This window comes from Spermophilus citellus (assembly GCF_964194105.1).
Source record: "Spermophilus citellus genome assembly, chromosome: 7".
In the NCBI taxonomy this organism is placed as follows: domain Eukaryota; kingdom Metazoa; phylum Chordata; class Mammalia; order Rodentia; family Sciuridae; genus Spermophilus; species Spermophilus citellus.
The window spans coordinates 165,613,047-165,633,940 of NC_138188.1; the positions used below are offsets into that span (position 1 = coordinate 165,613,047).

The 20,894-nt window shown below is 61.7% G+C and overlaps 2 protein-coding genes across 4 annotated transcripts in view; one reads left to right on the forward strand and one right to left on the reverse strand.

The window, feature by feature from the left end:
* COL6A2 (collagen type VI alpha 2 chain) overlaps window positions 1–11,229 on the forward strand; it is a 30,481-nt gene extending 19,252 nt beyond the window's left edge. The window contains exons 19-28 of one of the 2 annotated variants that reach the window (XM_081301794.1): window positions 344–394; window positions 704–739; window positions 1,100–1,162; window positions 2,379–2,441; window positions 2,633–2,668; window positions 2,849–2,894; window positions 2,975–3,127; window positions 3,253–3,705; window positions 3,789–3,827; window positions 10,212–11,229. In XM_081301794.1, coding sequence (XP_081157920.1) covers window positions 344–394; window positions 704–739; window positions 1,100–1,162; window positions 2,379–2,441; window positions 2,633–2,668; window positions 2,849–2,894; window positions 2,975–3,127; window positions 3,253–3,705; window positions 3,789–3,827; window positions 10,212–10,810 — 1,539 coding nt within the window. In that variant the 3' untranslated portion in view covers window positions 10,811–11,229. The other variant, XM_081301795.1, reaches the window with a different exon arrangement.
* A 4,130-nt stretch (window positions 11,230–15,359) lies between these two features.
* Window positions 15,360–20,894, reverse strand: part of FTCD (formimidoyltransferase cyclodeaminase) — a gene marked incomplete at its 5' end in the record, with an annotated part of 81,576 nt that continues 76,041 nt past the window's right edge. Inside the window, one exon of one of the 2 annotated variants that reach the window (XM_081302212.1) lies at window positions 15,360–16,042. In XM_081302212.1, coding sequence (XP_081158338.1) covers window positions 15,905–16,042 — 138 coding nt within the window. In that variant the 3' untranslated portion in view covers window positions 15,360–15,904. Of the gene's footprint in view, window positions 16,063–20,894 lie in introns of both variants that reach the window. The other variant, XM_081302213.1, reaches the window with a different exon arrangement.

A 20,894-nucleotide genomic window follows, 5' to 3' on the forward strand; every position in this document is an offset into this window, starting at 1 on the left:
TGCGGCCCCCGCCAGCAGGGTGGACAGGGGCTTGGAGTGGGTGCCCAACTGGAGAGGCTGGAGAGTGAGGCTGACCAGGGTGGGCTGAGGCTGACACACGTGGCATCAGCCTTGACCCCTGCAGGGTCAAGGAAAGGGGAGAGGGCTCGTCTTCCCAAGCCAAGGCCCTGGGGGTGGCCAGCCACTGGCTCCGCCTGGTCCCAGGGCCAGCCCCATGGGTGTGTGCTTAGCAGGGGTTGGGCGAGTCTAGCCCAGCAGTGCCCCTCATCCACATCCCACGCCCCTGGGCCTGGCCCTGGGTCCATCCTCTGTTCCTTCCAACTGACCCCGCCTCTTCCTGCAGGGAGACCCTGGCAGGCCTGGATTCAGCTACCCGGGACCCCGGGGAACTCCCGTGAGTGCTGCTGTGGGGCAGGGGCTGCAGGAGGGGCCGGGCTAGTGGAGAGGGCCCTGCAGGCTCCCAGTGTCCCCTAGAGGTGGCCTCTCTGGAGGAGCAGGCCAGGGGAGGTGGCACGGGTCAGAGGATGGGGTCAGCATCACAGGCTGGCCTGCACTGGGAGCCCAGTGGCTCAGCAGAGTGGGCCTTGGCCCCAGGGCAGTGAGCCCCTTGTGGGATCTGAGGGAGAGCCCCGCCTGGGGGGAGCATCCTGGGCCCGAACTTGGGTTCCAGCCGGTGACCCTCTGACCTTGGTTTGCCTCACAGGGAGAAAAAGGCGAGCCCGGCCCCCGTGGCCCAGAGGTACGTGGCATCCCCGCCCATCTGGGCCTCTCTCCATTCCCTGGGTGGAGCACAGTGGTCGGCGTCCACCACAGCTGGGAGACTGCACAGGCCCTCAGGCCTTGGTGGTCATGCCCCTGCCCAAGGCCAGGCCATGCAGCGCCCGCTGAGCTTTGAGTGGTGGTAGCTGCCACGTCTGTCCCTTCCCAACCGAAAGTCAGGGCTTGCCTGAAAACCCAGAGCTGCCATCCAGCGGGCCTGAACCGTGAACATGCTTTCACCCGGAGAAGCACATCCGAGGTCCGGGGCCCCATTGCTCCTGAAGATCTGGAGTCAGGGAGCATGGAGACTGACCTCTCTGGGCATGTGTCCCTGTCACAGGGAGGCCGAGGAGACTTCGGCATGAAAGGAGGACCTGGGAGGAAAGGAGAGAAGGGGGAGCCCGTGAGTACCTCGTCCTGCCCCCCCGCTGCCGGCCAGAGTGGGCAGACCATTGAGGCTGACTGTGTCCTCTGAGGGCCCTCAGGAGGACCCCAGCTCACCTGGCACCAGAGCCCCGTCACCCCACCCTTGAAGAGGACCACCTGGCTCAGAGGCCTCTCCTCTCCTCCCCCTTGCCCCCAGCCTTGCGCCCATGGTCACCCGAGCCTCTTCCTTAGCAGAGGCCAGGCCTATGTCCTAGTGTCCTCACGTTCTTAGTGCTGGCCGGCCCCCCAGCTGGGAATGTGGATGGGCAGAGAGGGATTGAACACAAGTCTCAGCACAGAAAATGGCGGACAGCAAACGGAGTGAGGGGGTGGGTGGGTGGGCGGGTAGGTAGACAGGTGAGCAGGTATGTGGGTGGATGGAAGGACAGGTGAACAGGTATGTGGGTAGGAAGACAGGTGAGCAGGTATGTGGGTGGTGGAAGGACAGGTGAGCAGGTATGTGGGTGGGTGAAAGGACAGGTGAGCAGGTAGGTGGGTGGGTGGAAGGACAGGTGAGCAGGTATGTGGGTGGGAAGACAGGTGAGCAGGTATATGGGTGGGTAGGAAGACAGGTGAGCAGGTGTGTGGGTGGGTGGAAGGACAGGTGAGCAGGTATGTGGGTGGGAAGACAGGTGAGCAGGTAGGTGGGTGGGAAGACAGGTGAGCAGGTAGGCGGGTGGGAAGACAGGTGAGCAGGTAGGCGGGTGGGAAGACAGGTGAGCAGGTAGGTGGGTGGGAAGACAGGTGAGCAGGTAGGCGGGTGGGAAGACAGGTGAGCAGGTAGGTGGGTGGGAAGACAGGTGAGCAGGTAGGTGGGTAGGAAGACAGGTGAGCAGGTGGGTGGGTGGACAGGTGGGTGAGTGGGTGAGTAGACAGATGGTGGGTGGAAAGGTGAGCAGGAGGATGATGGGTGGGTGGATGGTGGATGCGTGGATGCATGGAAGCGTTGGGTTTGAGGATGAGGGTGAGTCAAAGGTCTTGCATGGGTAGCCTGAGCTGTTTCGGCTCCGTCTTTCGAGCTCTCTGTGGCCTGTAGGCCCCCTGCCCCTCTGGCAGGCCAGGCTCTGAGGCATTCCTAGGGTGTGGCACAGCCCCCCATTCCTGATGCCCACCCTACCCCAGGCGGGGACTTGGGGTGGGGGCAAGACTCCTTTGGGATGTTTGCTGAGCCTGCCTGCCCTGTTCCTTCTCAGGCAGATCCTGGTCCCCCTGGTGAGCCAGGCCCCCGGGGGCCGAGAGGAGTCCCAGGACCTGAGGTAGGCCATCTCTGTCCCTCTCCCCTGGGTCCCCAGCCCCTGCACAAGCCAGGTCGGTGCACACCTGGCTGGTGGCTCTGTCTGCCCCTGGTGTGTGCCGCCCTGTCTGCAAGGGGCAGTGCCATCAGGAGTGAGCACCCTGCCCAGCCCCGGGCCTCGGGTCTCACTTCACACCACTGTCCTTCCTCCAGGGTGAGCCCGGCCCCCCCGGAGACCCCGGCCTCACGGTAGGTATCACCTGGGGTGGTGGGATCCACATGCTCCCTCCCAAAAATGAGAGGGCAGTGAGTGCAGGGGAGTGGGCTGGGTGCTGTGGGGGCAGGTGGATGCAGGCTCTGCTCCCTGGGGAGAGTCCTGGGGCTGGAGGGCCCGACTGCCCTGGAGACACAGGCCGTGCTCTGCTGCAGGAGTGTGACGTCATGACCTACGTGAGGGAGACCTGTGGCTGCTGTGGTGAGTCGGCCCGGCCAAGGGGAGCCGGCGGGGTCCTGGGGTTTCTCACGGCACCCACTGCTGACCCTGCCATCCCCCAGACTGCGAGAAGCGCTGTGGGCCCCTGGACGTGGTCTTCGTCATCGACAGCTCAGAGAGCATCGGCTACACCAACTTCACCCTGGAGAAGAACTTTGTCATTAATGTGGTCAACAGGCTGGGGGCCATGGCCAAGGACCCCAAGTCAGAGACCGGTCAGTGAGGGCAGGGCAGAGGCCGGGCAGGACAGCTGGAAGTGGAGGGTGGCTCTCTTCCCAGGCTGGCCGGCCACAGAGGGGCCTGGGCAGGTCACCGGCCACACTCACACTTGCCCCCACAGGGACCCGCGTGGGCGTGGTGCAGTACAGCCACGAGGGCACTTTCGAGGCCATCCAGCTGGACGACGAGCGCATCAACTCCCTGTCCAGCTTCAAGGAGGCCGTCAAGAACCTGGAGTGGATTGCGGGCGGCACCTGGACACCATCAGCCCTCAAGTTCGCCTACAACAAGCTCATCAAGGACAGCCGCCGCCACAAGACCCGCGTGTTCGCTGTGGTCATCACAGATGGGCGCCATGACCCACGGGACGACGACCTGAACCTGCGGGCGCTATGCACAGGTGATGTCACCGTGACGGCCATCGGCATTGGTGACATGTTCCACGAGCGCCACGAGAGCGAGAACCTGTACTCCATTGCCTGTGACAAGCCGCAGCAGGTGCGCAACATGACCCTCTTCTCCGACCTGGTGGCCGAGCGCTTCATCGATGACATGGCGGATGTCCTCTGCCCTGGTGAGCTGCTGCCCAGCCCCTTCCAGCAGGTCCATAGCAGCCTGGCCCTGGCTGACCCACACCTGCCTCTCCCTCTCTTGCAGACCCCCAGATTGTGTGCCCGGAGCTTCCCTGCCAAACAGGTGACGCAGGCGCCCCCTAACCCAGAGTAGCAGAGTGGTGCCTCCTCTCCCGCAGCAGGGTGGGCAGAGGGCTGAACCGCCTGGGCAGGCTGCTGCGGAGGCACCGCCTGGGACCCCAGGCCCAGCACAACGAGGAGGCGGTGTGTTGGGGTGGCTCCAGGATGCAGGATGGCCTGGTGGCACCCCAGGCACTGCTGGCGTGGGTGCTGTTGGCCTGGCTCTGCAGCGGGTCAGCCTGGGGGTCAGCAGTGTTTCAGGGTGGAGGGTCCCTGGCACCACCAGAGCATGGGCAGGCACAGCTCCTAGGGCTGGCTGGCTCAGCGAGACACATTTGCTGCCACCTCCCTGGCCGCTGCTGCAGGGTGACTGGGAGAGGGAGGAAGAGGACGAGATGGGATGGGGAAGCCAGAGCGACCAATAAAGAGGGAGGCAGAGAGAGAGGACAGGGTTGAGGTAGAAGGCTGGTCTCCTTGGGGGTCGGGAGTTGCCCAGGGCCAGGGGGCACCGAGAGGTGCTTCAGGGCCCTCGGGAGCCAAGGTCCCTTCTGGTGAGCCCTATCCCCTCCTGGAGGGGGACCCCAGGCTACACTGGGATCTGGGGCCACCATGGAGATGGAGGGTCACCAGCAGCCATCTCTGTGGCCTCTGCCTCTGGAACTCAGTGCTGCCCAGCTGTCTGAGCTGAGGTGCCTACCCACCCAGGAAGGACAGGGAGATGGGTCGGGCCTCACACTGGCTGGGACAGAGGGCATTGCCAAGGACACCCTGCCCAGGCCTTGCCCTGGGTGTGACTGTGGGGCTCCGCGCTACCCAGAGGCCCCAGGGCTGGCAGGAGAGCATCAGTCCTGGTCTCTGCTGGGCGAGACCCCCAGCTGGACCCCAGCTCCAGCCCTGTCAGGTATGTGGGGAGCAGTGCCCCCAGTGGGCAGCTGGCGCCCAGAGGGCCTGGGTGAGGTCCAGACCAGCAGGGTCTGCCCAGCGGAGGCTGAGGCCACACCCAGCCCGTGGGCAGCTGGACCCCTGGGCACAGGAGCCAAGCCTGGGCCTGGGCCGGGGCCCAGCGTTCTCACCTGGCCCCTGGTTGAGGCTGGGAGCTTTGGGTTCCCGCAGAGCGTGCTGGCAGTAGGTGTCCACAGGTCTTCCTGAAGCTCATGGCCCACTGGGGTTCAGGGAGGAGATACTGGACCTGCCGCCGGCTTGTCCTGCATCTGTCGAGTGGCTGTGGGCTTCCTCTGACCCTCAGCTCAGCCGGCCTGCTGCAGTCCGCTTGCTGCTGTGGTAGACGCAGCTGTGCCCGGCCTGCTGGTGTCGCATCCAGGGCCTGGCTGTGCCCAGGAGTGGCGTGGCCTCAGGGTATAGGACATGGCTCTGAGAAGGTGACAGAGGACCTGGGGGAAATGAGGACCTCTGGCACTCTCGCCCCCACTCCCCTGAAGCCTCGGGACCCCACGTGAATGGAGTGGCCCCTAGGAGACCCTCCCTCCTTCCGGGCCTCCTGATCCCTCTACAGAGTTTACAAAGCCCCCCCTCCTTTGGCCTTTGGAAACTCACGGAAGTGAGTGCGGTGACCATGAGGAGCTCACCTGCCCTCAGATGTCCTGTGGGTCCTTGTGGGCACCCCCATATGAACACCGCGCCAGTGGACACCACCAGCTCAGGCCCAGCCCTGACCTTCTGGGTCAAACAGCTCAGCCACCCTGGGCCGATACTAGGCAGGGGCTGGTTGTGACTGTGTCAGGCTATAGAGGCTGTCAGCAGGACAAGCCAGGCACAGGCTTAAGCCTCTGAGAACGAGGTGGCCTGGTAATGACCACAGTGGTGCAAACTGGCATAGAGACTGCTAGAGCTGGAGGGTGCAGGGCCAAGGACTGAGGGGCTGTAACTGGCCGCCTGCATTTGCCCACGACTACAGTCTGACCCAAGGTCAGGAGCCAGCTAGACCGAGATGCCCACCAGAGTCAGGCCTCCCCTCCAGCAGGCAGGGGGAGCCAGAGCAGGGGGGCAGAGAGACAGACAGACAGAGTGGGATGGAGGGGAGAGAGACAGAGGCAGAGAGACAGGGGGTCCAGAGAGACAGAGACAGAGACAGGGATCCAGAGAGACAGGGACAGAGACAGGGATCCAGAGAGACAGGGACAGAGGGGGGATCCAGAGAGAGAGAGACTGGGGTTAGGGGAGCTAGAGGTGATAGTGGAGGAAGGAGGAGACAGAGACAGGGACAGAGGGGGGATCCAGAGAGAGAGAGAGACAGGGATCCAGAGAGACAGGGACAGAGGGGGGATCCAGAGAGAGAGAGAGACAGGGATCCAGAGAGACAGGGACAGAGACAGGGATCCAGAGAGACAGGGACAGAGGGGGGATCCAGAGAGAGAGACTGGGGTTAGGGGAGCTAGAGGTGATAGTGGAGGAAGGAGGAGACAGAGACAGGGACAGAGGGGGATCCAGAGAGAGAGAGAGACAGGGATCCAGAGAGACAGGGACAGAGGGGGGATCCAGAGAGAGAGAGACTGGGGTTAGGGGAGCTAGAGGTGATAGTGGAGGAAGGAGGAGACAGAGACAGAGACAGGGGGGATCCAGAGAGAGAGAGAGACAGGGATCCAGAGAGACAGGGACAGAGGGGGGGATCCAGAGAGAGAGAGACTGGGGTTAGGGGAGCTAGAGGTGATAGTGGAGGAAGGAGGAGACAGAGACAGGGACAGAGGGGGGATCCAGAGAGAGAGAGAGACAGGGATCCAGAGAGACAGGGACAGAGGGGGGATCCAGAGAGAGAGAGACTGGGGTTAGGGGAGCTAGAGGTGATAGTGGAGGAAGGAGGAGACAGAGACAGGGACAGAGGGGGGATCCAGAGAGAGAGAGACTGGGGTTAGGGGAGCTAGAGGTGATAGTGGAGGAAGGAGGAGACAGAGACAGGGACAGAGGGGGATCCAGAGAGAGAGAGAGAGAGGGATCCAGAGAGACAGGGACAGAGGGGGGATCCAGAGAGAGAGAGACTGGGGTTAGGGGAGCTAGAGGTGATAGTGGAGGAAGGAGGAGACAGAGACAGAGACAGGGGGGATCCAGAGAGAGAGAGAGACAGGGATCCAGAGAGACAGGGACAGAGGGGGGGGATCCAGAGAGAGAGAGACTGGGGTTAGGGGAGCTAGAGATGATAGTGGAGGAAGGAGGAGACAGAGACAGAGACAGGGGGGATCCAGAGAGAGAGAGAGACAGGGATCCAGAGAGACAGGGACAGAGGGGGGGATCCAGAGAGAGAGAGACTGGGGTTAGGGGAGCTAGAGGTGATAGTGGAGGAAGGAGGAGACAGAGACAGGGACAGAGGGGGGATCCAGAGAGAGAGAGATGAGGATTCAGAGAGACGGGGGAGGGGAGGAGTTAGCGGTGATGGGGAAGGAGAGACCAGAGACAGACACAGAGGGAGATCTAGAGAGAGAAAGACAGGGGGTGCAGAGATAAACAGAGGTTGGGGGAGAGAGAGAGACAGGGGGATCCAGAGAGAGAGGTGGGGGGAGACAGGGAGGAACCAGAGAGGGGATCCCGAGAGGGTGGGGAGACAGGCAGGGAGGAGGGGAGGGACGGGGGGGGGGGGGACAAGAGACAGAGATGGGATGGGGAGCCAGAGAGACAGAGAAAGAGGGAAGGAGAGAGAGGATGGGTTAGGTAGAAGGCTTGTCTCCTGGGGGTCCCTGGGTCCTGGAAGACAGTGTGGCGGTGGACAGACCACAGCTCACATCTGAGAGGGCTGGACTGGTTAGGGCTGCAGGCTTCCTTGGGCACATTCAGGGAAGGGTCTCCTGGGGAGCCGTGCGGTTCTGCTCACGTCCCAGCCCAGAGGGTCTCCTGGCAGGGCAGATGGCTGCCGCTTGCCTGATCTCCCACCGCCTCGGGGCCAAAGGCCACCACTCCCAACTGCACCTCCTGACCACTCGTCTTCCTGGGCCTCGTCTCTGCTGCCGCTTTGGTCCCGACTCTGCTTTCTGCAGAGAGGCCTGAGGAGGGGCTGGAGGCCCACTCACACCCACCCCTGGCCCTTAAAGTGCTCTATGGACGCTCCCTTGCAGATGGAGCGCGGCCTGGCGGCGAGCCCCCGGTCACCTTCCTCCGCACGGAAGAGGGCCCAGACCCCACCTTTCCCAGGACCATCCCCCTGATCCAGCAGTTGCTAAACACCACCAAGGTCACACAGGACCCGGCCTCCTACTCCCAGCTGGTGGCCGTGATGGTCTACACCGCAGAGCGGGCCAAGTTCGCCACAGGGGTCGAGCGGCAAGACTGGATGCAGCTGTTCATTGACACCTTTAAGCTGGTGCATAGGGACATCACTGGGGACCCTGAGACGGCACTGGCGCTCTGCTGAGGCACAGGGCCACGTGTGCAGAGAGGCTGGAGCTGTCCCCACTCCGCTCCTTAGCTTCGAGGCCTGCCTTTCACAAACCGAGGGCTTCAGATGCACCGTCGCCCCACAGTCTGGAGGCAAGAATGGAGGCGTCTCCAGGGCCACATTCCCTCCAGAGGCTGGCTCCACCCGGGGCCTTCCTGCTCTTCAGCTGGGGTTCCGCCAACCTTGGCTCCTGGACCCTTCACTCCAGCCTCACCTGGTCTTCCCATGGCCCTCCTCTGCCTGTGTCCTCTCCTTGCCTTACAAGGACCATGGTCGTTGAATTAAGGCCTACCCTAAATCCAGGTGGTTCCCATCTCAAGCTCCTTAACCCAGCGCTGTCCTTCTTTACCACATAAAGTGACCATTACCTCTTGGGGGTTAGAACAGGTCCTCATTTGGGGGACCATTATTCAGCCCACTACACCACCATTCCGCTGCGCTGCCCCAGGGTGTAGGTGGGAGGCGTGCGGTCAGTGCCCAGGGATGTCTTCTTCGCTGGGTCCCAGTGTCTGGTCTACCCTGGTCTCAGACTTGGACAGTGACCCTGAGTTTAGTGACGCTGGGTATTCTTGGCCCACAGGTGACCAGGACTGGGTGGCAGTGGCTCTTTGGGGAACCGGGCGGTCCTGCAGCCATGATACCTTTGAGCCAGCCATGAGGTCACACCACGTGTTTGACCTCCAGGCATCCCAGCTAACCTCTGGGTGCCTGAGACACTCCTGGTGCCTGTCCACCCTTGGCAAGGCATTGCTGCCCTCAGGCGCCTTGGCCGGACCTGTAGGGTACTCTGCTGATGTGACGGCCTTCCCTAGGGAGCACGGTGGAGCATCGCTGCCCCCAGGCAGGCCTAGGCAGGGGCTCTGAGCAAGCCCCAGGAGCCCTCCTTCTGCCCTGGGCATCCCTCCTGCTGTGGGGGTGGTGAGCAGGGAAGGGGCGCCCACAGGACTGGGAGGTGCAGAGGCTGCCAAAGTCTCAAGACGGCTGACCACTGTGCACCTCTGCCTGCCCCGGAGATGTTGCCCCGGAGAGAAGCCACTTGCTGCTTGTCTGTCTCTGTGTTTCTGGTGACGACTGTGAGGAAGTTTGTCAGTTTTGAGGGCTTGTCACTCCTGGCCACTCCCCGGGTCCTCTGATCGAGTGCCAGGGGTGGTCTGCACTAGAATAACGGCGTCATTACTGAGCTCATTGAAAAGACCATGCCCAATACTCAGTTGTGGCGTGGGGTGGGGGGCGGTCCACCTCAGAAACGAGACGTAAAGCTGAGCCGTGTGAAGAGGAGCTCTGAGGCCAGGTGGTACTGAGCTGGCCTCCGTGGGCAGAGCTGTGCACACCTGTGGGTGTGTGAGGTCCTGGGTCTTGAGCATCTAGGGTCCTGGTGGACTCCCTGATGGCCTCAAGGGGGGGATCAGCCAATCCATGGCCCCTTCCAAGGCAAGGAGCTCGGCACAGTCCCCGGTGCACAGACAGAGGGGTCCCAGCGCATGGGCTCTGACACCCTGGAGGTAGTCACCCATGCTGCCCTTGTGTCCAGAGCTGGTGGATGGTCACACAGGGGGGCGTCTTGGCAGTAGTGTGTCTCTGAGAAGCCACACCTGAGCTCGCTGCAGCAAGCCCAAGGGACACGGGCTCCTGACCTCCTGGGAGACATGTGGCCTAGCCAGTTCCAGATTGCTCAGGGCGGGTGGGCAGCTCTGAGGTGGTCAGGGCCAGGGGTCCCACGGGATGGTGTCCATTTTCCGACCCAGAAGGGCCTGGAGGTGCTGGCCTGGGCAGTGCACAGTGGGAGGCCCCTCTGGCTCCAGGTTTGGGAGTGTTCCGGGCAGGAGGACATGCTTCTCCCGGACAGAGCCTGGGCCAAGGACCCGCACCTGGCTGATCTGCTGGGACCCCCGTAGTGGCCAGGGTGAGGCCCCAAGGCCCACAGTTCAGGGCACTCTGGACAGAAAAGCACAGAGGGAATGTCCCGCCCGCCCCCACGGCCGGCCCCATCTCCTGTCTCCCCCACAGAGCTGTACGTGGCACAGTGTACGCAGCGGCCAGTGGACATCGTCTTCCTGCTGGACGGCTCTGAGCGGCTGGGAGAGCAGAACTTCCACAAGGCACGTGGCTTCGTGGAAGAGGTGTCCCGGCGCCTGACGCTAGCCCGCAGGGAGGACGACCCCCTCAATGCCCGTGTGGCCTTGGTGCAGTACGGCGGCCAGCGGGAGCAGCAGGTGGCCTTCCCACTGACCTCCAACCTGACGGTCATCCACGAGGCTCTGCAGGACCTCCGCTACCTCAACTCCTTCTCCCACGTGGGCACAGGCATCGTGCACGCCATCAACACTGTGGTGCGGGGTGCGCAGGGCGGGGCGCGGCGCCACGCGGAGCTGTCCTTCGTGTTCCTCACCGATGGCGTCACCGGCAACGCCAGCCTGGAGGAGTCCGTGCACTCCATGCGCAAGCAGAACGTGGTGCCCACCGTGGTGGCCGTGGGCAGCGATGTGGACATGGACGTGCTGCACAAGATCAGCCTGGGCGACAGGGCGGCCATCTTCCGGGAGAAGGACTTTGACAGCCTGGTGCAGCCCGGCTTCTTCGACAGGTTCATCCGCTGGATCTGTTAGCACTGCCAGCGCCAGCCCACCTGTCCTCCCCGTCCCTGGTGCTACTCAGACGGCAGTCCCCAGGGGAGCTGGACTGCTTGCTGGAGGCCTCTCCCACCGGCAAGAGCCCCTTCTCCCAAGGAGGTCGGGATGGGAGGACCTCTGGACCCAGGCCCTTGCCCACCTGCAGCTCCCAGGCCCCTCCTGTCTATCTGTCCTGTGCACACCTTGCCCTCAAGGCCTCCGCCAGCTCAGAGGCTCCCCGGAACCCCATAGTCCGCTGACTGCCTCTCAGCCTCCCTGCCTCCCCTCCCCTCCCAAGAGCTTTCTTCTAGCCCTGCCAGGGCCTGGTCACCACCTGCCCACAACCCCTGAGCTCATGGCTCACCCGAGAGTCCCTGTCTATGAACCCATGTCCAATAAAGGCTTTGGATCCCCTGCTGCTGCCATCCCCCAGTGTCTGTGCCGGCTGGCCCCACCCAGGTATGTGCTACGCCTTCAGGGCTTCTTCCAGGCCCTGAGACTACACTGTGCACACACCCCACAGGCACCGTGTCCAGGGACTGCCACAGGCACTGGCCACATGTTCCCTCCCCAAGCCACCAGCCTCAGCGAGACTACGCCCTCCCACTTGGCAGTAGGTTGACCTCTCCCGGCTCCAAGCCAGGACAGGGGGCTCCAGATACCCATGGTTCGAGGAGGGCAAGCTATGGGTGGACAAGAGGAGGTGGGCAGCAGGCGATGGCCAGACATTCGTGCAGTTTGGGTGATTTGGGATATCTCAGACTCCAAGTCTCTCATTCGGCCCCCGGGAGGTTCCAGAGGGAACCGTCAGTTTGCACAGGAGACGACCACCCCTGAGCATCATATCCAAATCCACTCACGGGCAGCCCAGGTCACCACCGGCCAGCACCACTGCACACCCCCCACCAAGCACCCGACCAGCACACCCCTGGCAGCAGTGCTCTTGCCAGCAGCACCATGCTCATCCCCACTGGACCCCAGCAAGGCAGCTCCTGGTCACACCTCCCTACCAGACCCTCGTCACCTTCCTGCGCAGCACCCCTCCCCCGTCCCTGCAAACACCACATCCCAGCCAGGCCCCTCCTCCAGGGACCTGCCAGTGGCCCTCCCAGTGCCGCCTTGCCACACCAGGTCCCTCACCAACAGCCTATCAACCTACCAAGCTAAGCCTTCAGGCAGGGCTGCCACCAAGCTCCACTAACCTCTGGAGCTGGCCCAGACCCCTCCCCATGGTCCCCACCACAGCTTCCTCCTCACCTCCCCCAGCATCCCCCACCCTCCCACCTAACTCACTTCCCCCACACACGTCCCCAGCCAACCTCCCCATCAGCCTCCCCACGGCCACCCTCGCCAGCTGCTCTGCACCAGCAAGCTCTCAACACCCATCCTGCACCTGCGCACCACAGCTCCAGTCACAGCTCCCTCGCCCCCACGTCCCCACGCTCGTGTGCCTCAGACCTCTGCCGTGGTGGCTGGGTAGCATGTGGCCTGGACATGCACAGCCCTGGGCCAAGCTCTCCCTGCCGGAGCAGGCTCACAGGAATATCCCCAATCCCAAGGGCCCAGCTTCCTGGCACCTCTGCCATCACCGCTCCCTCCACAGTGGGGGCAGCCCGGGCCTCACCCCTGGGGGGCCACCGCTTCTGCTGCCTGTCCAGCCAGCCCTCCCAGGCTCCTGCCATGTGATGGAGGGCAGGCTGGTCACCCAGCCGGGGCTCTCCTGCAGCCCAGGCCCTGCTCAGACTTCGGGTTAGAGCCTGAGAAGTAGCAAAGCTGTAGGGACAGAGACATGACACCAAGGAATCATCAGGAAGCAGACTTCTTTGGCTGCACCCAGCTTCAGAGGGGAAAAAAGCTTTCACTATGATCAACCAATCCCCCTGCACCCCGAGTTCAGGAAGTTCCAGAACGTCATACCAGTGTACAGGGGAGGGTCAGAGGTCCACGGTCCACAGAAGTCCACCTGCAACAGGACTCTTCCCTCTTTTCGGTTCCCAGCTCAGGCCAAGTTTTACAGAAACGACCCCAGGGATGTTCTCTCTCCTTTCTCTGTGGATGTCAGTGCCTGGGAAAGAGAGCGCTCTGGTTTTGTTTTTTCTCCCGCCAGGTGCCCTTCAAGGACTTGACTGAGATGCAAGTCCCCTGTGGAACCTCAGGTCAGTGTTTCTCCTCCCGCTGTGTCTCCACAGGTGCTGGGGGTCTCTAGAGAAGCTTAACTCAGATTTTCTGTGGAGGAGGGGCTGCCACTAAGCAAAAGCAGCTTGGTGGGAAGGCCCACCCCAGCCTCTGCTGTCTGCCCTCGGAGGCCAGTCCCTGAGCCCTTCTGTGCAGCCTGAAGAATCCTCAGAGGGACAGGTCAGGGGAGCCAGGACAGGAGGCACTCCTTCTCTGCCTGCCGTCAGCACCAGAGCTCAGGGGAATGGAGGCTTGAGTTAATGGATCCTCATCTGGCCATCCCAGAGCCCCCAAGGCCCCAAATGTCCCCTCCTCATGGGACCCACGTTTGAACCTGGGGCTCCCACCTAGCGGTGATGAAGGGCCCCTTGGGCTGTGGTGAGGTTCTTGCAGCCCCTGCACCCCCAGCTACAAACAGCCCCTGCAAATTCCAAACCAGTGACAGGCATTCCCGCGTGCATGGGCAGTAGTCTTCCCAGCCCCCGGCGCTGGACACAGGCCCTTCCCTGGGGCAGGCACCACATCTGCCTTCCTAACCCTGGGGCCAAGTCAGCATGGCCCCGGGTTTCCCAGGTGCTTTCCCCAGGGAGCCCACAGCTGGAAGGAGCCAGCAACCCACAAAGCCACCTCCCTCCTCCCACAGGAGGCCCTGCAGCCTGGCCCTGCAGCCTCCTGCCCAGATCATTCCAGAGCAAACCCCCCCCCCCCCGATCTCCCAGCATCCAAGTGCCAGAGGCACCCTGTCCCCCACAGTCACTCAGTCAAGGAACAGGTGGAGAAAGTCACAGTGGAGCACCCCGTGGGGTCTGGTGGATCCCAAAAGGCAGCTCATGTGCCCCGCTGCCCAGCAGGCCAGGCCCTCCTGACCCAGGAATAGGAGGGGAAGGTGGCCCTGACGAGGCAGGACCTTCCATGTGGGGATGCAGGCCCCTCCACATTCCATGCATCCCCCAGGTACAGGCTCCACTTCTGCCCGGTTCCCCAGGGCTCCTGGACCCACTTCCTGGCAGCAGCAGACAGACCCATGGTCACTGTGCTCAGCCTACAGCTGTTCAGGGATGTGGCCTGAGAGAGACCAGAGGCCAAAGGTTAGAGACTGTGCCCAGAGAGTGCACCCAAGAGTGGAGACCCCTGGGTCTCTGTGGGGACAGCAGGAGCCCTGGGAGACGGGGGGCCAATGAGGACTCATGGTAGAGTGGGAGCCTCATGGGACAAGTGGGGCCTGGGGGCAGTGGGGACCCTGGTTACTGACCCCACAAGGCCCTCTGTGGGCCTCTGGGCTGGCCCAGTCCCCTCCTGCCTAGACAGGGCACGAGGGCCCTGGGGCAGCAGGCGTGAAGGCCTAGGTGTGCCCACTGAGGTCTAGGGTCAGGGTCCCATGCCCTTTCCTGGCTGAGGCTTGCTCAGTGCCCTGTGCCCTTGGCCACGGGGTAACCCTGATTTGAGACTTCAGCCTCGCCCTGGCCAAGCCCATTGTGCTTGGGCACCCCACCCTAAGATCCTGTGGGGTAGAAGCCTAGGGGGCATGTGCCTCTCTAATGATGGCACACACCCGCAGGAGACTTCAAGGGCTGACCACTGGACATTCCCAGCAACAGGCCTGACCCGGCAACCTGCCTGGCAGCCCCCACATCACGAGGGTCAAGCCCCATGCACCCACTCTCCCCAGGTAGAGGAGATGAAGGACAGGTGTGGTGCCTGGTGGTCTCCACTCTACTTGGCCCTCGTGGGCACCACGTCCCTCAGAGGAGCCCACATGCCAGAGGGAAGGAGATCCACTCCCGAGATAGAAAAAATACCGAGTCTCAAAAGAGCAGCGAGCGAGGGGTGCAGGAAGGCAGGGGCCAGAACTGTGGCAAGACAGAAAAGACCCTCAGAGGGAGGATGGGAGGGAGCTGCCCTGGCCCACACTGGTCCAGCCCTGGCCGCCTGCCCCCTGGGGACACTGGCCCCTGGGCCAGGGCCTCGCTGCTGCTTCCCCAAGAGAATCTTGCTGTCTCTGACTCCCTGAATCCTGCTCCACCATGCTGTCGAGAGCCCCACTTGACCTCCTGAGGTCCTCCTGTGGTGACAGGTTCAGGCCACGGGGGTCTGCAGTTGAGCAGGAGTTTGGGGGTGGTGGGAGGGGACGGACGGGAGCCCTCAACCCAGCTGGACAGCATGTCAAGACCTAGAGGACCCGACGGACACCGCACCTTCCCCTGCAACCTCCTGCCTCGCTGCCAGGGGCAGGCTGCCCTCCCCAGCACCTGACCCCTGTGGCCTGGTCTGCAGGAGAGTCCTGTGTCCCTGTGGCTCATGAGGCAGTGGACGTCTTTTCCCTTCTCGTGTCCCAGGGTGCTGGTGACTGCCTGAGAAGGAGGGTCAGATTTCACCGTGACGTCCTCCCTCGAGGCAGGTGGGCTCACTGCCCAGCTCAGGAAGGCTGCACGCAGGCAGACCAGCTACGGGACTGTCGCATCTGAAGTCACCTGTCAGGGCTCAGCAGACAGCTGAGGAGGAGCCCCGGGCTGGTCCCTGGGCCCCACCCTCCAGTGCATGTAGGTCCTCAGGGCCACTTGCTGTCCAATGCAAGGGTCCTGTCCCTGAAGGTCCTGCCACATGGTCCCAGGCACCTGCACTGGCCTGAGCCTCCTGGGACTGGGCACAGCCTCCCCGTCTAGGGACCCTTGGACTGGGACTGTCACCTGGGGACTCGCTGACCATGGGACCCCTTCCCCAAACCCAAACACATCACATAGGTTTGGAGTTCATACTTTATTGAGGCCACAGGTGACCAAGAGTGACAGTCTGTTGGTTCACAAGAGACCAGGACAGGCCTGCCCAAACCCTGGCCCTACTGCTCGCCTCTGCCCATGTTTCCTGACCCCACGTGGATGAGCCGTGTGGAACTCTGTCCCAAGGAGCTGGGGTTCCTCAGGAAGGTGAGGGCTGCTGAAGGCCATGCCGTCCAGGGAGGCCTCCTGCCGTCTCGTGCCCACCAGCGGTCATTCCTGTCGAGCCTCCAGGCTCTCCAGCACCAGTGCGGCCTGGGCCTTGGCTTCCTGCAGGAGGCTGGCAGCACGCTGGCGGACCTGATGGACACAGGCATGGAACTTACCACCTGTCCTGCCAGGCAGCCTCTCTTCTATCCCCACAGCACGGCCCCCATTGCCACCTTCCCTGCCCTTTCCCTGGCCTGCCACACTCGGGTGACCGGGGCCATCTGGGCAGCTCCTCCAGGGTCTCAGAGTGGGTGGGAGCCTTGGGGACCACCAGGCCTGCTGACCTTCTGCAGACTCCCACCCTACTCTCCTGACTTCTTCCCCTGGCTTCCTAGGTCACAGCTATATCCTCGACACCCGTGGGAAAGTGCTCATGTGGCTAACCCTGGACATGCCATGCGGGGTACACCTGAAACAGCTCTCTGAGGCTCACACCTGTGGGACAGTGCTCATGTGGCTGACCCTGGACATGCCATGCGGGGTACACCTGAAACACCTCTCTGAGGCTCACACCTGTGGGACAGTGCTCACGTGGCTGACCCTGGACATGCCATGCGGGGTACACCTGAAACACCTCTCTGAGACTCACACCTGAGGGACAGTGCTCATGTGGCTGACCCTGGACATGCCATGCCGGGTACACCTGAAACACCTCTCTGAGGTTAACACCTGTGGGACAGTGCTCATGTGGCTGACCCTGGACATGCCATGCTGGTACACCTGAAACACCTCTCTGAGGCTCACACCTGTGGGACAGTGCTCATGTGGCTGACCCTGGACATGCCATGCGGGGTACACCTGAAACACCTCTCTGAGGCTCACACCTGTGGGACAGTGCTCATGTGGCTGACCCTGGACATGCCATGCAGGGTACACCTGAAACACCTCTGTGAGACTCACACCTGTGGGACAGTGCGCATGTGGCTGACCCTGGACATGCCATGCGGGGTACACGTGAAACACCTCTCTGAGACTCACACATGTGAGACAGTGCTCATGTGGCTGACCCTGGACATGCCATGCGGGGTACACCTGAAACACCTCTCTGAGACTCACACCTGTGGGACAGTGCTCATGTGGCTGACCCTGGACATGCCATGCGGGGTCCACCTGAAACACCTCTCTGAGACTCACACCTGTGGGACAGTGCTCATGTGGCTGACCCTGGACATGCCATGCGGGGTACACCTGAAACACCTCTCTGAGACTCACACCTGTGGGACAGTGCTCATGTGGCTGACCCTGGACATGCCATGCGGGGTACACCTGAAACACCTCTCTGAGGTACACACCTGTGGGACAGTGCTCATGTGGCTGACCCTGGACATGCCATGCGGGGTACACCTGAAACACCTCTCTGAGACTCACACCTGTGGGACAGTGCTCATGTGGCTGACCCTGGACATGCCATGCGGGGTACACCTGAAACACCTCTCTGAGACTCACACCTATGGGACAGTGCTCATGTGGCTGACCCTGGACATGCCATGCAGGGTACACCTGAAACACCTCTCTGAGACTCACACCTGTGGGACAGTGCTCATGTGGCTGACCCTGGACATGCCATGCGGGGTACACCTGAAACACCTCTCTGAGGTACACACCTGTGGGACAGTGCTCATGTGGCTGACCCTGGACATGCCATGCGGGGTACACGTGAAACACCTCTCTGAGGCTCACACCTGTGGGACAGTGCTCATGTGGCTGACCCTGGACATGCCATGCGGGGTACACCTGAACCACCTCTCTGAGGCTCACACCTGTGGGACAGTGCTCATGTGGCTGACCCTGGACATGCCATGCGGGTACACCTGAAACACCTCTCTGAGACTCACACCTGTGGGACAGTGCTCATGTGGCTGACCCTGCACATGCCATGCGGGGTACACCTGAAACACCTCTCTGAGGTTCACACCTGAGGGACAGTGCTCATGTGGCTGATCCTGGACATGCCATGCGGGTACACCTGAAACACCTCTCTGAGACTCACACCTGTGGGACAGTGCTCATGTGGCTGACCCTGGACATGCCATGCAGGGTACACCTGAAACAACTCTCTGAGACTCACACCTGAGGGACAGTGCTCATGTGACTGACCCTGGACATGCCATGCAGGGTACACCTGAAACACCTATCTGAGGTTCACACCTGTGGGACAGTGCTCATGTGGCTGACCCTGGACATGCCATGCGGGTACACCTGAAACACCTCTCTGAGACTCACACCTGTGGGACAGTGCTCATGTGGCTGACCCTGGACATGCCATGCGGGGTACACCTGAAACACCTCTCTGAGACTCACACCTGTGGAACAGTGCTCATGTGGCTGAGCCTGGACATGCCATGCAGGTAAACCTGAAACACCTCTCTGAGGCTCACACCTGTGGGACAGTGCTCATGTGGCTGACCCTGGACATGCCATGCAGGGTACACCTGAAACACCTCTCTGAGACTCACACATGTGGGACAGTGCTCATGTGGCTGACCCTGGACATGCCATGCAGGGAACACCTGAAACACCTCTCTGAGACTCACACCTGTGGGACAGTGCTCATGTGGCTGACCCTGGACATGCCATGCAGGGTACACCTGAAACACCTCTCTGAGACTCACACCTGTGAGACAGTGCGCATGTGGCTGACCCTGGACATGCCATGCGGGGTACACCTGAAACACCTCTCTGAGACTCACACCTGAGGGACAGTGCTCATGTGGCTGACCCTAGACATGCCATGCAGGGTACACCTGAAACACCTCTCTGAGACTCACACCTGTGGGACAGTGCTCATGTGGCTGACACAGGACATGAAATGCAGGGTACACCTGAAACACCTCTCTGAGACTCACACCTGTGAGACAGTGCGCATGTGGCTGACCCTGGACATGCCATGCAGGGTACACCTGAAACACCTCTCTGAGACTCACACCTGTGAGACAGTGCGCATGTGGCTGACCCTGGACATGCCATGCGGGGTACACCTGAAACACCTCTCTGAGGCTCACACCTGTTGGACAGTGCTCATGTGGCTGACCCTGGACATGCCATGCGGGGTACACCTGAAACACCTCTCTGAGACTCACACCTGTGGGACAGTGCTCATGTGGCTGACCCTGGACATGCCATGCAGGGTACACCTGAAACACCTCTCTGAGACTCACACCTGTGGGACAGTGCTCATGTGGCTGACCCTGGACATGCCATGCGGGGTACACCTGAAACACCTCTCTGAGGCTCACACATGTGGGACAGTGCTCATGTGGCTGACCCTGGACATGCCATGCGGGGTACACCTGAAACACCTCTCTGAGGCTCACACATGTGGGACAGTGCTCATGTGGCTGACCCTGGACATGCCATGCGGGGTACACCTGAACCACCTCTCTGAGGCTCACACCTGTGGGACAGTGCTCATGTGGCTGACCCTGGACATGCCATGCGGGGTACACCTGAAACACCTCTCTGAGACTCACACCTGTGGGACAGTGCTCATGTGGCTGACCCTGGACATGCCATGCAGGGTACACCTGAAACACCTCTCTGAGACTCACACCTGTGAGACAGTGCGCATGTGGCTGACCCTAGACATGCCATGCAGGGTACACCTGAAACACCTCTCTGAGGCTCACACCTGTGGGACAGTGCTCATGTGGCTGACCCTGGACATGCCATGCGGGGTACACCTGAAACACCTCTCTGAGGCTCACACCTGTGAAACAGTGCTCATGTGGCTGACCCTGGACATGCCATGCGGGGTACACCTGAAACACCTCTCTGAGACTCACACATGTGAGACAGTGCTCATGTGGCTGACCCTGGACATGCCATGCGGGTACACCTGAAACACCTCTCTGAGGCTCACACTTGTGGGACAGTGCGCATGTGGCTGACCCTGGACATGCCATGGGGGTACACCTGAAACACCTCTCTGAGACTCACACCTGTGGGACAGTGCTCATGTGCTGACCCTGGACATGCCATGCGGGGTACACGTGAAACACCTCTCTGAGGCTCACACCTGTGGGACAGTGCTCATGTGGCTGACCCTGGACATGCCATGCGGGTACACCTGAAACACCTCTCTGAGACTCACACCAGTGGGACAGTGCTCATGTGGCTGACCCTGCACATGCCATGCGGGGTACACCTGAAACACCTCTCTGAGGTTCACACCTGAGGGACAGTGCTCATGTGGCTAACCCTGGACATGCCATGCGGGTACACCTGAAACACCTCTCTGAGGCTCACACCTGTGGGACAGTGCTCATGTGGCTGACCCTGCACATGCCATGCGGGGTACACCTGAAACACCTCTCTGAGGTTCACACCTGAGGGACAGTGCTCATGTGGCTGACCCTGGACATGCCATGCGGGTACACCTGAAACACCTCTCTGAGACTCACACCTGTGGGACAGGGCTCATGTGGCTGACCCTGGACATGCCATGCAGGGTACACCTGAAACAACTCTCTGAGACTCACACCTGAGGGACAGTGCTCATGTGACTGACCCTGGACATGCCATGCAGGGTACACCTGAAACACCTATCTGAGGTTCACACCTGTGGGACAGTGCTCATGTGGCTGACCCTGCACATGCCATGTGGGGTACACCTGAAACACCTCTCTGAGGCTCACACATGTGGGACAGTGCTCACGTGGCTGAACGTGGACATGCCATGCGGGGTACACCTGAAACACCTCTCTGAGGCTCACACCTGTGGAACAGTGCTCATGTGGCTGAGCCTGGACATGCCATGCAGATAAACCTGAAACACCTCTCTGAGGCTCACACCTGTGGGACAGTGCTCATGTGGCTGACCCTGGACATGCCATGCAGGGTACACCTGAAACACCTCTCTGAGACTCACACCTGTAGGACAGTGCTCATGTGGCTGACCCTGGATATGCCATGCAGGGAACACC